This window comes from Hippopotamus amphibius, chromosome 12 (assembly GCF_030028045.1).
Source record: "Hippopotamus amphibius kiboko isolate mHipAmp2 chromosome 12, mHipAmp2.hap2, whole genome shotgun sequence".
In the NCBI taxonomy this organism is placed as follows: domain Eukaryota; kingdom Metazoa; phylum Chordata; class Mammalia; order Artiodactyla; family Hippopotamidae; genus Hippopotamus; species Hippopotamus amphibius.
Genome location: NC_080197.1, coordinates 70482135 through 70499689, shown reverse-complemented (window position 1 = coordinate 70499689; position 17555 = coordinate 70482135). Strand labels below are relative to the sequence as shown.

At 39.8% G+C, this 17555-nt stretch overlaps 1 protein-coding gene across 3 annotated transcripts in view; it reads left to right on the top strand.

Annotated features, from left to right (window-relative positions):
* Positions 1-1376: 1376 nt before the first annotated feature.
* BORCS5 (BLOC-1 related complex subunit 5) overlaps positions 1377-17555 on the top strand; it is a 74245-nt gene continuing 58066 nt past the window's right edge. The window contains exons 1-2 of one of the 3 annotated variants that reach the window (XM_057702280.1): positions 1377-1440; positions 4186-4329. In XM_057702280.1, the coding sequence (XP_057558263.1) occupies position 1440; positions 4186-4329 (145 nt within the window). In that variant the 5' untranslated portion in view covers positions 1377-1439. Of the gene's footprint in view, positions 1813-1859; positions 2001-4185; positions 4330-17555 lie in introns of those variants that run through there. The other 2 variants (XM_057702279.1, XM_057702281.1) reach the window with 2 other exon arrangements.

Here is a 17555-nt window from a genome sequence, read left to right as displayed (position 1 = left end):
GGGAATGGACACATTGCTTAGTGAGCCCTTCCCAGTCTCATCAGCGTGGTGGTTTATGTAATCTGCAAGAATGTAGTCTTTTAGGAGACTCTTTTGAACTCTCTGGCAGTTTTTAGTTCTATTTTCACATTCCCACAAAATACTGAATTTACATTCATTTCCACTTTTCTCATGGTACAGTGGGCCCTCCATACCCAAGGTTTCCTCCCCTTTGAAATCAGAGTGGTCAACTGTAGGGGACTTGAGCATCCATGGATTTTGGTATCCGCTGGGGTCCGGGAACCAATCCCGGTGCATACTCAGGGACAACTGTATTGTAATGGTGACCAGAGGAAAGAGCATGAGATCTGTAACCAGAGAGTCCTAAATCCTAGTTTCACACTTACTACCCAGTAACCATGAGGAAGTTACCTGTTTATGGGCGTCAGGGTTGCTGTGAAAATTAAATGAGTTAAAATAGGAGAAACGTCTGTGATACGGTAGAGTAGAAGGGACTTAAAAATCATTTCATCAATTTGAGACTCTCAGGGCATTTGCTGGAAATTTCACGAAACAATATAAAATGAGTTGCAAAGTTCTGAGAACCCCAGAGCCACCCAACCCCTTAGTGGGAATGCATTGCTAGGTCTAGTCCTTGACCTGCCAAAATCAGCAATTTCTATGCTGCGTTACCTGTACTTCTTTCTTGCCTTTTCTAGTTTCAGAATGCCACGTGAATAATTATCAAGGTCCCCAGAAACTGACGAGACTTGGGACATCCACTTTCCTTTGAAGAGGCACAAACCCCCTAACACATGAATCAGTATTTTCTATTCATTTTTCTCTCATTTCCAGCTCCTTCTTTCACCATCTAGTATTTTTTCGTATGGTCGTCCACTGCCAAACTCCCAGCTTTGGGAAGTGAAGCAGGTGCTTGGCATCCAGACAGTTGTGGATTGCAACCCTAAATCTACCTGGCACCTCTCTTTCCCCATCTGTAAAACAGGGTTAAAAAATTTGCAATATATAAGAAATATCGTATCATTATGTTGTACACCTGAAATGAATACATTATGTCAATTATATTTCAATTTTAAAAATCCAAAAATAAATACCAAAAGACAACACACAAAAATAAACACCCCCTAAAGCTATTAATAAAGGTCTAACGGTAGGGATAAAGTGCCTAGTGTGCGGCACTAGCGTGATGCTTGGCGCTAGTGTGATGCTTAAAGGTGACGCGCCACATTACAACAAGAAACAGCTCACGCTTTGGGGCGTTTCTGGCTTTGAGGTGATCGGGCCCTTTAAGGCTGCGCCGCCGGAGCAGCCAGGGCGAGTCTCCCCGCCCTCCCTCGCTCCGGGGGCGGGGGGGGCCTTCTAACCCGGAACTGACGGCCACGAGCAGCCTGCGCCGCCAATCCGCGTCCCGGAAGGAGCGAACCTGCGGCGCACGAGCGAGTGAGTGATAGCGGCGCCGCCCGCGGGCCGCAGGCGCGGCAAGTGCCGGGCGTTTCCCCGCCTCCTTGCCTTGGGTTTCCCTAAAGCAGGCGGGCGAGCGGCGTGGCCCCGCCGCGGCTCCGTGCACGTCCGTCCCCGAGTAGGGCCTCTCCATCCCCCGCCGCCCGCGCCCCCGCGTGGGGTGGGCGCGCCATCCCCGCACCGCAGCCGGTGTAGCCTCCGCAGCCCGGTCCCCGGCCCCTTCCCTGTCGCCCCGCCGCCCGAGCGGCCGCCGCCCGTTCCGCCTTTCCTCCGCTGCCACCGCTGCCGGCACCATGGGCAGTGAGCAGAGCTCCGAGGCCGAGAGCCGACCCAACGATCTGAACTCTTCAGGTCGGTGTGCTAACCTCCACCCTCCTCCAGCCAGCCCTGTCTGCTTGCAGGGCGGACTGCCTCCCAGCCTGCTGGTGACTGGGACCGGCGGACAGGAACGCACAGAAAGCCCTCACGATGCTTTTTTCTTAAAAAAGAAAGAAAGAAAAAAGTCACCATCTGTCCTAGCCTTGATTCCCCTGATGGAAGTGAGTGCCTGTGATTGCAAGCTAAGGTAGCGGGGGCGCCCGAGCCCATTCTTTATTTTCGAAACAGCTGTTTCAGCTGCCGCCTACTCTTTGAAAGACGACCTGATTGATATTTGGCTTTAGTGTTCATGACTGACAGGGTGAGATTTGGGGTCGCACAGTGAAGGGTCATAGGACCTCAAAGAACAGATTCCTTCTTAAAAATGCATCCTAGAGATTCCTTTTCAGAAGGGATGTGTGACAGGTGTATAATCGCTTTGAACCCTTGGGGGCGAACGTGTCCAGAAATTGCATCTTCCCATTGGGAGGTGTCTCGGCTTCCTTTCTAATAGAGAAGCTGGCCAGGAGGGTGAGTTCTGGTGTTTTTCCCTATTCTTCCCCGTCCATATTTTTTAGATTTCTTTTCGAGTTTGATGTAGGAATGGGAGGATTATTGTTCCTGTAATATAGTTGAGCACTCAATAAATAGAACAGCTGATGTTTAATTGAGGCTCATTTGCTCCTTTTTTGTGTTTGTTTAGTTTGGTTTTGTTATCCACTGAACCCTAGGACCACTGGGACTGCCCTGGATAAGCTCCAGAGATGTTAATCCAGGTTGGCTTATATCTAGGGTCTAAAAAGAGCCCTGGTCGTAGGACTGCTCTGTTCTTGATAGGATCTGTAATTCAGAAATGTAGAAGCTAACAGATCTAGGACACACTGAAATGTGTCCTTCAAGACTAGTTCAGACCATTCTGGGGGCTAGACTGAGACAACTTTTAATGATGAGCAGAATCTACTGCTACATTTTTTATTTCTTTGGAAGATGCAGAATATAGTATCTGTTACACCAAATGCAGTAATAATTGTTACCCCTAACTTTCTTGTCTGTGTCAGGCCAGAAGCATATTTTGTGGGAAGAAGTGTGGATCTTTTCAATGTGCTTGCTCACCCACAAACCAACAGCATGGGCTCTAACCAATACTGTAGCATAACCGGTAGTACTGCCCAATAGCATAGGTTAGAATTTGCCTATTCCACTGTGCTAAGTGCGTCACATGTGTTCATGTTTAATTCTCACAGTAGCCCCATTTTACAGACAGGTAGTAGAGGCTAGCTGGAATCTAATAAAGTCCATTTTCCTCTGGAGTCTGGGGAAGCAGGAATCACTTCCTTTGTAGCAGGAGAGATTTCCACTTTGGGATTTGTGGAACATTAGGTAAATTACCAAAAGAGGCTAAGAGAGATTTCTTGAAGAGCAAGGAAAGTAACCAAGATTCTAAAAGAGTGAATGCCAAGCCTCAAGAGACTTCAGCCTCCAGGAGGCAGGGCAGTTCTGTGGCATATCTGGATCAACCTTTGAGGCACGATTATGATGAGCCTGCAAATACTACCTTCTAGAGTGTAAAACAGTAAGAATTCGTTCTTGCCCCAACCAGAAGATGTTTGGGAGCAGATGATGTCTTGGTCTGGGAAGGCCTTGATAGTTTGAATCACTTCCCTCTGAATGGATTATGTTCTCCTAGGAACCTGAAATTGACCTGCCTCTTTAGCAGTCCTTGAAATTTCTTTATTTTGCCTCAGCCTGCAGTGGACCTGCTGGTTCTTTCTGCCCTGTGACTTTAGGGTGAGGATGCTGGAGCCATCATCTAGGGTTGAGAACCAGGACTTTTCCCCTTGACTAGGATCTATTCAACACGCCAGGCTTGCTGTGATAGGGTGGCTACACAGCTTTGCAACCCCAGTGTCACAGGGATGGGCCATGTATACCAACAATCCATTTCCCTCCAGTTCCCTTCTGAACTCTATTTCTAGCACTGTTGACCTTGGGCAAGTCACAGCTAAATTTTAATACCCTTATTTCCTCATGGGAAATAGGGACAAATGTCAAGAGGATCAAAGAAGCAAAAATTAAAAACAATCTGCTTATTATTTTGTGTTGAATAATAAACTTTTAATTACAAAAGCAGTTTCATAGATGGTATATGTTCCTGTAAAGTTTGAAGTTTTTTTTTTTTAATACCATACAACATAGAGGTCCTCTGTATTTCATCTCCCCTACCCCAGCCCCCATGCAGGATAACTGCCATTAGCATTTTTTTTGTGTAAAAAATATCCTTTTTAATGACCACAGTGAAAACAGCTTTGGTGAGACAGAGGTGGCTAAATAACGTGCAACTCCTGAGCAGTGTAAATTTATTTTCAGTGGCCCCTTCTCCAGCTAAGCATAGAGCCAAGATGGATGATATTGTGGTTGTAGCCCAGGGCTCCCAGGCCTCACGGAACGTCAGCAATGATCCCGATGTCATCAAATTGCAAGAGATTCCAACCTTCCAGCCGCTTTTGAAAGGTAAGGGCTTGCATTTAAAAAAAAATTTTATTGAAGTATAGTTGATTTACAACATTATGTTAGTTTCATGAGTAACTTTAACACATATATGTTATATATACAAAGCAAAGTGATATATATACATTATATATATTCTTTTTCAGATTTTTTTCTGTTATAAGTTATTATTACAAGACATTGAATATAGTAGCTCCCCACTGACATCAATGGACAGATCTTGCAGGCAGAAAATCATTAAGGCAACAGAGATCCTAAATGACACAAAAGAACAGTTACACTTAATTGATATATACAGGACACTACATCCAAAACACCAGATTACACATTCTTTTCAAGCGCACACAGAACATTCTCTAGGCTTGCTTTGTGATCACATGCTGGGACACAAAGCAAGCCTCAGTAAATTTAAGAGGATAGAAACTATTTCCAGGGATTGCATTTTATCTTATCTGGACTTGCTGGAAAGGTGTGCATAGCCCCACAATTCTCCCTTGATATCTCTGTGCCTTACACATCTCCTTTAGATCTTTGCTAAAATGGCATCTTTTTGGTGAAGCCTTTCTTGACTGCCCTATTTAGAATTGTAGCCCTTTACCCTGCCTGTTTTTCTCTGGAGCACATAATCACCCTTGACCTACTGCATAGTTTACTTATTTGTTTACTCTCTGTATTTCTCTGCTAGAATGTGAACTCCATGATGGCAGGAGCTTTCTGTGTATTGTGCACTGTTGAATCCTCAGCACTTGGAATAGAGCCTGGTATAAAGTAGGGACTGAGTAAATGAATGAATGATGGTGAAGTTGGCTTACCTGTCATATTTCCACAAAAAATATTTTCATTCTTATTTGTGATCTGGACTATGTGTTGACTAGTTCACTCCATAGAGAAAATCTCCATGATCACTGATATACTTGTAATTAATCCTGGTAACTGTTTTGTTTGACAGGGTGTTCGTGTTTGAATTTTTATTAACATGTATTACTATATTTTATTATTTTCATATCTCTATTAAGTAGTGGCATTGATTTTATATTAACCAAATGGGGTTTCTGCTGTAAAAATTGCTCTTTTTGTCTCCCTCTCCCCCAAAAAGATTAGGAAATATAAATGATTTAGTTGACCTACCCTGGTTTATTTAACGTGGTACAATATAATATAAAACATATTACATTTATAGAGCTATTTGTATTAAAAGGTTCTGTCCCCTACACACACACATATACATTATCCCTTTAGTTCTTACATCATTAACTATGTTTGAATGGTTGTGCCAGAGCAGACAGCTGGCAGATGGAGGTTGAACTTGAACCTTTATCACTGATGTCAAATCTTCTACTAGTTACACTATTCCATGCTGTACTTAGAAAACAAACGTAAAACCAAATGGTGCTCCGTAGATGATCCATATACCATCTCGTTTTCCCCAGTACTTCGTCTGCTTTACAGGTGAGGAAATACGAGCGTTCGATCTTTCCCCACAGGCCTCAATGTTAGACTTTGGTAAACTCTCCTGGTTCTTACGCCACACAATACATTTCATCCCGTTACCCATCTTCTCATTAGGTTCTGTTATTTTGAGGAATAGTGTGATTCTCCAGAGAAGCCAACATTAATGAACATTCCATTTTCATATATCATGCCATCCAATTTAAAAGACACACCTTTATCTTTAGAAACTTGGAGGCGGACACTTGTCTTCTGTCCTCCGTCCCTTGTGGAGTTGCCTGTACTGCTGCTCACTGTCACAGTCTTCATGCCTCTGCTTCCTCTTAGCTCTGTCCACTCTCCTCCCAAAGTCTTCCAGTCCTGGCTGAGGCCTGTGAGATCTGTTTTTGTCCCCACTTTTGGGAAATACTGAAAACAAACAGAAACTAAAAAAATAACCCCAGAACTTTGAGATATATTTAATAATTTTATGGAATTAGTGTTTTAAGCATTTTAAGTTATCCATATTTTATGAGACGTTAACTAGTAGGGGAAACATCTGGGAGAAGGTTTGGAATTAAGAGAAGCCAATCTCAGATTTAACGTTGTCACTGGGAACCCTGAGAGTGAGTAATTAGTGTGGTGCAGTTAATGAAACACAGCTGGACTTGAGTGCGTTGCTACCTGGATTTTATTTATTTATTTTTTTGGAAGCATATATGATGGACAATATTGTGTTAGTTTCAGGTGTACAGCATAGTGATTCAGTCTTTTGCGCACTATATTCCGTTATAGCTTATTCTGAGATAATGGGTGTGATTCCCTGTGCTATGCAGCGTATCCTTGTTGCTTATCTACTGTATATATAGTAGTTTGTATCTGTTAATCCCAAGCCTCTAATTTGTCTCTCCCCACTTCCTCTTCCCTTTGGTAACCTCAAGTTTGTTTTCTATATCTGTGAGTCTGTTTCTGTTTTGCATATACATGGATTGGTATTATTTTTTAGACTCTGCATGTATGTGATATCACACAGTATTTGTCTTTCTCTGTCTGACTTCTTTCACTAAGCATGATATTCTCCAGGTCCATCCACATTGCTGCAAATGGCAGTATTTCATTCTTTTCCAAGTAGTATTCCATTGTATATATCAATATATTACCACATCTTCTTAATCTGATAATCTGTTGACGGGCACTTGGGTTGCTTCCATATCTTGGCAATTGTAAATACTGCTGCTAAGAACATTGGGGTACATGTATCTTTTTAAAAGAGTGTTTTCTTTTTTTCTGGATATATGCACAGTTGTGGTGTTACTGGATCGTATGGTACTATTTTTATTTTCTTAAGGGACCTCCACACTGTTTTCCACAGTGGCTGCACCAATTTATACTCCCACCAACAGTTTACGAGGGTTCCACCACCTGGGTTTTAATAGGGACTTGGCTACCACCTGGCCACATTGCCTTGCCTTTGTTTTTCACCTCTTTGAACCTTGGTTGAGAATATTGAGAATAGGTGCAGGAGAGAGGAACGCTCGCGAGAAACAGCCTGTAGTTGAGAGGAGTCCTGGGATTTGGCTAAGGAAGGTAGAGAAATCACCTGATGAGAGCGATGGGAAAATAGAGGTGGCGACAAGAGGCAGTGGCCAGGCTGCAGGGAACAAGAAAAGCCAGTGAGCAGCTAAGTTGATGTTCGCGTTTCCCTTGTGAAGAAGAAGCATCGTGGACAGTGATTAGAAAAGGTGGGCAGGGGGGACAGTTAGGTGGAAATGATAAGTACAGTCATGATAGTAATAGTAGCTAATCCTCACCTCCTGTGCTCTGCATACCTATTATTCTTTCCAGTTTCTAGATTCAAACATTGAGGCTCAGAGAGCTTCCATTCATTGCCTAAAGTCACATGGCTGTAAGTGATAGCCCATCTCAAGGTGGCATCAGGACATCGAGTTTTAACTATTTTGTACATAGAGTAAGACTCAGTTTCAGACTCCTATATACAGAGAACAAACTGGTGGTTGCCAGAGGGGAGGACAGTTGCAGATGAGGGAAATCGGCGAGGGAGATGAAGAGGTACAAACTTGCAGTTATAAAATAGATGGGTCGCAGGGGTATAAAGTACAGAATCAGGAATATAATTGGTAATGTTGTAATAATTTTCTGTGGTAACAGATGGTAACTAGATTTATCATGGTGATCTTTTGGTGATGTATAAAAATATCAAATCATCTTATACAGTGGAAACGAATATAGTATTATATGTCAATTATACGTTGATTTAAAAAAGGAAGACTCAGTTTCCAGTTCTAGCGAAGCCCGTGGTAAAGATCACAAGGCTTTAGTGGGAAATAGGGTGATGGGTGTCAGCTGGTTTGGATTTTCAGGTGCCGCCTTTGTTACAGAGCCTCCTGCTTTGACACTGTTCCGCCTGGTAATTTAAAGCCCTGCATCTGCCTGCTGGGCTGGGCAGGGACCCCTCATCACTGTTGCCTTTGTACTCTAATCTCTTTTCCCCCTTTACTGGCTCAGGATGAGGCTGTTTCTCAAAGTCGTAAAAGGGCCACACAGTGAGGGCTGTACCCCCCAGGTCTGATTTCAGAAAGCTTTTATTCAAGTTAATGACAGTGTATTTTTTCAAAACAATATATTCAAGTACTACACAGAGTTCACTATTGTTCTATAATGTCATATGATGTAATGCTAATGCTGGTGGGTGATCTGCAGAGGCAGTGGCTGGGCGAGTTTGGGGCTATTCGGATGACTGAGGTAATGTGTGCATTTTTAATAAGCAAGCAGATTCTTTCTTTGGTGTTAACCCTTTTGGGTAAATACCCCAGAGTATAATTTATGCTCCATAGGAATGCCAAATACATTACATTAGTAAAGTTACTCTTTTATTTTAAGCCAAAAGAATTTCTTTTTTTCATAGCAGTCTCTGAAGTAGCAACTTATTTTGAAATGTAACACACTTAAGAGAATAGGAAAAATTAGAAAGTAGCAATAAACAGCCAGGACAGAGGCAAAAGCAAAATGTAGATTTGATGCAAATTAGATTCCCAGAGGCTAAACAAACCCTATAGATTTCTTACTTAAAATTCAACCACTTATATTTTTTAATGAATCCCACTGTTTTATGTCATTCAATAGAAATGAAATATGCACAAGAGAAATGCAATATTGATGTTTTATATATATAAAAGTTATAAAATAATTATTCACTCCTGGCAATGAATATATGCGCACGCGCACTGGGACATGGAGGTGAGTACATGTATGACTTTCTTTGCAACCAACCGATCATTTTTGTTACTGACCTTGGATACGACATAAGACTGTCTTGCTGCCTGAGGAGGAGACTGCCTTTGTTACCAACAAGGGAGAGCAAACATAGTGTAAAAGCCTCAGTGATACTAAGCAGCGCTGTTGGGAGGTCTGTGCTTGGTTGTTAAGAACATGATGCCTGTGAAGGAGATTTTGACAATTAAAAAGAGCCTGGGGCTTTCCTTGGTGGAGCAAAATCTCACAGAACAGCAGCGAAAGCTCTCAGATCACATGGAACATTGAGAATGAGTGCTCGAGGATGAAGTGGGAAAAGGATGAATTCATGGGAAAGGTTGATGGGAAAGAACATGAGGGAGCTGGGTTTCAAACGACCAGATATTCGTACCTTTCTCACTGCTCACCTATTAGCCAGATACATACAATAAAGGAAGAAGGTCCTGGCATTTACCAGACTCCTGCTTCTGCCGGCTCTGAGGCCTTGCCTCTGCATTGGAAAGTGGTGTGACAGAGGGGACGAGGAAGTGGGTCTTAATCAGAGCCACAGTCTTCTCTGAATGGCGTAATGGTGACCTCTAAACCCAGGGTTGACCCTAAGAGTACATTTTCCTCTAGTCTTACTGAGAAGAGTGGGATGCACCAGGAGAACAGTCTCTCTGAACCAATGGGGAAGGTTTGCAAGAGCAGCCTGACTGTGTTCCTCACTCCAGTAAATCTCTGTGCCTGCATCCATTCTTGTTTCTTTCCATGAAATCTCAGAGGTGTGTCTGTGCCTCTTGCTATTCATCTGATATCATTGGGCTAGAGACACAAAAGCAAAAAACATTACTCCTTCCCATGAAGAGTTCACAGTCTAGAGAGGGAAACTATATTGTTAACAGACAAATTATGACCCAGCATGGTAACTGCTGTAAATAAAGTCTAATCCATCAGAGAACCTAAAGTATGGAACAACTTATTCTGTCTGAAAGAGGCAGGAGATGCTGACTAGAATCAGAACAATTTATAAGAATTTATATTTGTGGTCTTGATAGTAATTATTTCCAAAACTTTATTATGCGTAATAAAGCTGATTATAGGGCCCCAAAGTCAGAGAGTCTGACTCAGTATCATTTATTTGCAAGGTATCCATCTGTATGTTGGACTAGCATTCCAGGTGGTCCTGAAATGGGTTCATGGGCCACACTTTGGAAAACAGAGCCAGAAGTTTATGAACTTGAATCTTACCTGAAATTACAGAACTGTTATGTCATTTTTCTAGAAAAAAATTTTTTAAAGAGATGTGGTTATCAAAAGGGTATCCTGCAATATATGATTAGGGTCTACAATTTTTGGATGAACTCAGTTATTAAAACTATGATTCACAGTTAATGCCTATATGTTAAGTTTTAGACTCATTGGGAATTCATTATTTGTAGAGGAATGTGTTAAAAGTCACAGGTTTTTGATAATGTTTGTGTTTTTCCCACCAAAATCCAGTTTCACAAAAAGCCAATTGAATGCAAAAGAATAAAGTTTGGATGGATAATTATTTGCATTAATTATTTAAAGAATAAGTTTGGATGGATAATTATTTGCATTATATGAGCAGATGAAAATCATTAACAAAAGTTTACTGACATATGGAATTGTCATTAAACAAATATATGGAAACAAAAATGCAGTTTTGATTTGCCAGATTTTTGGATCAGACTTACCACCATTGGGGGTTACTTGGTTCTTCATTCAGTCTTTTTAATTGAGGGCTTTTCTCTCACTTATAATTAAAATACCAGTATCTTTTATTTCAATAAGTCTTATATCAAGATTAATATTTACCAGCTACAAGAGGAGGAAAAAAAAAAAGATAACCCCCAATGAGAGGAGCTAACAGTTTTATATAGGCCAAAGAGACATTAAAACATGGTTTTTTTTTTTTTAATTTTATTTATTTATTTTTATCATATTGGCTGCGTTGGGTCTTCGTTGCTGCATGCGGGCTTTCTCTAGTTGCGGAGAGTGGGGGCTATTCTTCATTGCAGTGTATGGGCTTCTCACTGGTGGCTTCTCTTGTTGTGAAGCACAGGCTCTAGGCTTGAGGGCTTCAGTAGCTGTGGCACGTGGGCTCAATAGTTGTGGCTCATGGGCTCTAGAGACCAGGCTCGGTAGTTGCGGCGCACAGGCTTAGTAGCTCTTCCGCGTGTGGGATCTTCCCAGACCAGGGCTCGAACCCGTGTCCCCTGCATTGGCAGGCAGATTCTTAACCACTGCGCAACCAGGGAAGCCCTAAAACATTTTTTAATGCTAGTAAATACCATAGTTCTTTCGCATATTTTGCCACTTGTTTTCATAAGATGGCCTCCCTTTAGTGTAGTTTAATTTATAGCGGTGCTGTGTTTAACAGTGTTGCCACTAGATGTCACTAGACTAAAACAGTTGGTAAGCTGGTTGAAACTTGCTATACAACCTGTGGCAATATTTGCAAAAAGCCTTTGGTTAATTAAGTTTACTCTGTACCATCTGGATTTCTCATAAAACCAGGTGACAGCTTGCTTCAAGCACAAGCTGGTTGGAAAATATACATGTTCTGTGACACATGAGTAATCTATAATTAGTTATTTTAGTGCTTATCAGGACAGAAAAGGAAAATATTTACTACCACAGGAAACGTTCAGTGACTTTAATTTTTTGGAGAGAAACTATTTTCAGTCTGCCACTGTACTCAAAGAAGTATTTATTACATCAGAAATTTCTGAAGAATTGGGGTTGTGTCTTAATCATCTTTCTAATTTCCCAGGGGCTACCACAAAGCTTGGCACTTGGCAGGCAGTCAGTACATGTTATTACGCATGAGGGTAGTGTAGGAGATGTCAAAGGGAAAAAAGGCCACAAGTCCTCCTCTCAAAAAGTCTCATTTGGGAGACAATCTACAAAAACATGCTCACAGTGCAGGGTAGTGTATATGTACCGAATGAGTACTGCAGTCATTAAATTCTGTGGGATTCCAGAGGATCAGTAGCTCTTGGGAGCTAGGGGCAGAGATGAAAGGTGTCGTCAAGAAGGCGTATTTAGAGATACAAAGGGAGTGCAGGTACACATGAAGAAAGCAGTGAGCCAGGGTTCAAGGGGAGGAAAATGTGGGCAGTAAAGATTCAGAAGGATTAACAACTCAAGGGCTCTGAATTTAAGACTTAATATTGGACTTAATATTTTTTAGGGGGGTAGGGGACATTAAAGGATATTGGGGTAGGGAAATAATATGTTTGGCAATGTTTTATAATTTACAAAACACTAGTGTTTGAAGAAAGGTGAGTTAAAGATGATTACTCTTTGATTTTAAAGTGCTTCTCTTCTAAAGTCTATTAAAAACACTTCTATTTTAAAAGAGATAATATAGACAGAGGGCTCAGCATTGTGCCTGGTACTTAGTAAACCCTCAATAAACGATCCTTGTTAATATTGTTATTATTTTCTTATAAATTTATTTATTAATCGGCTTGTGTTGCGTCTTCGTTGCTGCACACAGGCTTTCTCTAGTTGCAGCAAGCAGGGGCTACTCTTCATTGTGGTGCATGGTCTCCTCATTGTGGTGGCTTCTCTTGTTGCAGAGCATGGGCTCTATAGGCACGCAGGCTTCAGCAGTTGCAGCACACGGGCTCTAGAGTGCAGGCTCAATAGTCGTGGCGCATGGGCTTAGTTGCGCTGTGGCATGTGATATCTTCGTGGGGCAGGGATCAAACCCCTGCATTGACAGGCAGATTCTTAACCACTGCGCCACCTAGGAAGTCCCAATAATAATACTGTTAAATCAGAAAAAATGTTAGGGACAAAATGACTGCTGGTCTTCATAAGAGTCAAAGTCATGAAGGACGAAGAGTGACTGAAGAATTGTCATAGATTGGAGGAGACTGAGGAGACCTATAATGTGGGGTCCCAAATTGGATCCTAGAACGGAAAAGGAAAATAGTTTAAAAAATAGATAAAAATTTAAAAATAAAAGGAATTTGAGTAAGGTGTGTAGTTTAGTTGATTGCATTATACTGCTGTTAATTTCCTGGTTTTGATCATTGTACTATGGTTGTGTACTATATTAGTATCAGGGGAAGCTGGTGAAGGGCATATAGGAATCCTCTACTTTATGCAACTTTTCTTAAAGTTATTTTCAAAATTAAAAGTTTAAAAATATAGCAATGGCTCAGAAAAGACTGCAGTTCCATATGTGAACGAGGCGTTCTACTGAGGTCAGATGTTAGAAGAAAAGTTTTACAGTCCCCTACTTTGTAGAACTTTTAGGATGGACATCTACTAGGATGGCTTAAGGCAAGAGTGAGTTCCCTTGAAGCCAGGGAAGTAGAACTTCTGAAGACCGTGTGTCCATTTTAACATCTCTAGACATACTGTAGCTAATAAAATAAATTTTATTTTATTTTCCAGTGTCTTGGCCTTTAAGGCCACTGAATTTTGGCTCTTCAAACTGTAGTTTAATACCCTCAGCTCCCTTTTCAGAATGTTCACGGTAATCTAATGAGGCTTCCCAGGTCTTTGCCATCAACCCATACCCCGTATTTCAATAAAAAATGATTTCCTACAGAATTCTGCCTATGAGCTTTCTTATATATTTCATCATCTTTACCCAGATTACCTGTGGACACAGAAAACAGCAGCGGAAGAACATCTTGTGTTTGTAGAGGTATTGCGTATAATTAAGTTCTAAAATCAGTATAAGAATTTTGTATATACTTATAACCTTGGAAAAAAATTTAAATTATCAATAAAGTATACTTTAAAATATTTATGCTCCTGTACTTTAATGAATCCTTTTTTTTTTTCCCCCTGGCGATGCCACACGGCATGCGGGATCCCAGTTCCCCAACCAGGGATCAAACCCGTGCTCCCTGCAGGGGAAACACAGAGTCTTAACCACTGCACCGCCAGGGAAGTCCTATGCTCCTGTACTTTAAATGTGTAGAATAAAAGGAAAGTCTGCATGCATATATCTAGATATCAGACCTTTGTGACCTGTCATAAATAAGAGAGTTTGTAGGGTTTTTTTCTTTTTTTCTTTTTTTTCCTCTGGTGATTCCTTTGGTATGAGGGAATACTGGATTCATGAAATCAGTTGGGAAGTATTTCCTCCTTTCTTTTCTGTAAGAGTTTGTGAAGGATCAGTATTTTATCTTTAAAGAAATTTTTTTTTATTAATTATTTTTTGGTATCAGGTCTTAGTTGCAGCACATGGGATCTTTGTTGGCATGTGGGATCTTTTATTGCAGCGCGGGGGCTCTTCATTGTGGAGTGCGGGCTTTTTGTTTGTGGTGCACTGGCTTCTCTCTAGTTGTGGCATGGGCTCCAGAGCGCATGGGCTCTCAGGTTGAGGCATGTGGGCTTAGTTGCCCCGAGGCCCGTGGAATCCCACTTCCCTGACCAGGGATTGAACCAGCATCCCCTGCATTGCAAGGCAAATTCTTTACCACTGGACCACCAAGGAGATCCCTATTTTATGTTTAAATATTTGATGTAATTCACAGTGAAGCCACTGGGCCTGAGATTTTCTTTACTTGGTATAGGTCTATTCAGATTTTCTATTTCTTCTTGAGTCAGTTTTAGTAATTGTTGTCTTTCTAGGAATTTATTTCACTTATTATCTAATTTGTTGGCATAAGGTTTTTCATAATCCCTCTTAATCCAAATTTCTGTAAGGTCAATAGTGATGTTCCTCTTCCATTCCTGATTTTGATCATTTGAGTCTTTTCTCCTTTCTCCTTGGTCCTTCTGGCTACAGATGTGTCAGTTTTGTTGATTTATTCAGTGAACCAAGTCTTGTGTCATTGATGTTCTCTATTGTTTTCCTGTTTTCTGTTTTATTGCTTTCTGCTCTAATCTTTATTATTATCTTTTCTCCTGCTTGGTTTGGGTTTAATTTGCACTTCTCTTTCTAGTTTGTTGAGGTATAAGTTTAGTTTATTGATTTTACATCTTTCTTTTTTTCTGAAATAGACATTTAAAAGCCATAAATTTTCCTCTGAGTGCTGCTTTAGTCATCACTAGGCCCAACAAAACCTAGAATTTCTCTTGTGATTGTCTAGGAGTTTTTTAGTTTTATGTTTTATGTTTAGGTCTTTGATCCATTTTGAGTTAATGTTTGTGAAAGGTGTAAACCATGTGCACTTCTAAAGAGTGGGTACTCTGCAGTCATTGGCTGAAGTTATATCAAGTTGGTTGATTGTGTTCAAGTCTTCTATATCCTTATTGATTTTCTGTTTAGTTTTATCAATTATTGAGAGTGAGGTACTAAATTAATTATCTGTTACTGTTGAATTGTCTATTGTTCCTTCCAATTCTGTCAGTTTTTCCTTCATTTGTTTTGAGGCTATATTGTTAGGTGTGAATACATTTATAGTTATATCTTACTGATGTAATCACTCATTATGAAATGTCCTTTTTCTCTAATAATACTTTTTGTGTTAAAGCCTATTTTATCTGGTACTAATACAGCCACTCTCTTTTATAGTTCTTTGTATAGTATATATCTTTTTCATCCTTTTACTTTCAGCTCATTTGTGTCTTTGAATCTGAGGTGTGTCTCTTATAGAAAGCATGTAGTTGGATCTTGCTGTTTTATCCAGTCTGACCCTCTGCCTTTTTGGATTTGCATTTGTCTTTTTGCCATTTCTTTTCGTGTGTTCTATTCTTGTCTATTTTGTTCCTTTGTTTTCTCCTTGACTGCCACCTTTTCTATTAAATAAATATTTTTAGTGTACTATTCTAACCCTTCTGTTGATTTTTTTTTTAACTGTATGTATCTTGGAGTTGTTTTCTTAGTGGTTGCTCTAGGGATTACATATGCATCTTAAATTACCAGATTCTCCTTCAGATTAATACTGAATTCTGGTAAAATATGTAGCTTTGTGCTAATGTAGCTCCACTCTCTAGTTCTTCTTTCTGCTATTATATATAATCTCTATGATATAACATATTAAAAACATAAATATATTTATATATATTATAAACCCCCAAATGCAGTATTATATTTATTACTTTTAAAATGTTTATATCTTTCAAGGAAGTTAGGAGAATAAATGAGTAAAAACATATGTATAGAATCTTTTGTGTTAACGCACATATTTACTGTTTTTGGTGTTTCTCATTTCTTCTTGTGGCTTCAAGTCATCAGCTGTTGTCACTTTCTTTCACCCTGAAGAGACTTCCATGGGTATTTCTTGTAATATAGGTCTACTAGCAATGAATTTTCTGTTTTTGTTTATCTGGAAATGTCTTTATTTTATTTTCATTTTTGAAAGATATCATTTTTGCTGGATATGAAATTCTTGGTTGAAAAAAATTTTTTTTCCCCAGTACTTTGTGTATGTCATTCAACTTTCTTCTGGCCTCCATTGTTTTGGATAAGTCACTTTTTTCTTGATGTTTTCAAGATTTTCTCTTTGACTTTAGCCTAAAACAGTTTGTTGTATAACTAGGTGTTGATCTTTTTGTATTTGTCCTACTTTGAGTTCATTAAGCTTCTTGAATGTGTGGTTAATATTTTCATCAAATTTGGTAAGCTTCTCTCTCCTCTCTTGGGATTTCCATTGTGTATATGTTGGTAGGTTTGTTCAGTATTCTTTCTCTGTTATTAAGATTGAATAATTTCTGTTTTCAGGTTTATTGATTCTTTCTCCTGCCATCTCAAAACTGTTGTTAAAAACTGCTCTAGGGAATTTTTCATTTCGACTATCTTACTTTTCAACTCCAGGATTTCTCTCTCCTTATGGACAATCCCTATTTGTATATTCATTGTTGCCATACTTTTTTTTTAAATTTCCTTTAGTTATCTGAAATTATATATATTTACTGCTTTGAAATATTTGCTATATCTAGTCTCTGGAATACTTGGAAACAGTTTCTGTTGGCTGCTTCTTTTCTTCAGTATGAGTCACACTTCTCTGTTTCTTTTTATGTCTTATAATTTTTTGTGAGAACTGGACATTTTTGATAATATATTAAAGCAGCTCTGGATTCTGATCTCAAAATTTTTGTTTTTTTTTTAATTGAGGCATATTTGACAATTAAATATTGTATGTATTTAAAGTGTACGATTCAATTTGATGTACATAGTCATTGTGAAATAATCACCACATTCAATCTAATTAACATATCCTATTGCTACTTTTTGTTTTTTCATTGTTTCTTTGTTTAATAATGTGCTGGCTAAACCTATAAAGTCTCTCTTCCCTGTAATTTGTGGCCATTGATGACTCTGCTCCTTTTTAAGCTTGTTTTTATTTTTAAGTCTGCTTTCCCAGGGTTGTCCTTATGTTTCTATGGCTTGCTAGTCAGCCAGTGATTGAACAGAGATTATATTCAACCACCTTGATCCAGTAAGGTTTCTGTCATCTGTCAGTGGATCTGTGTGGGTAAGTAGCATATTCAGAGTTCAAGCCATTTTCAAGTCTTTCCCATCTTTTACATTTCACTGGGTCCTTTCACCTCTCTTCTTGGCATGCACACAGCCTCACTTTCAGCCAGGAGTGTGTGACTGGTTGGAC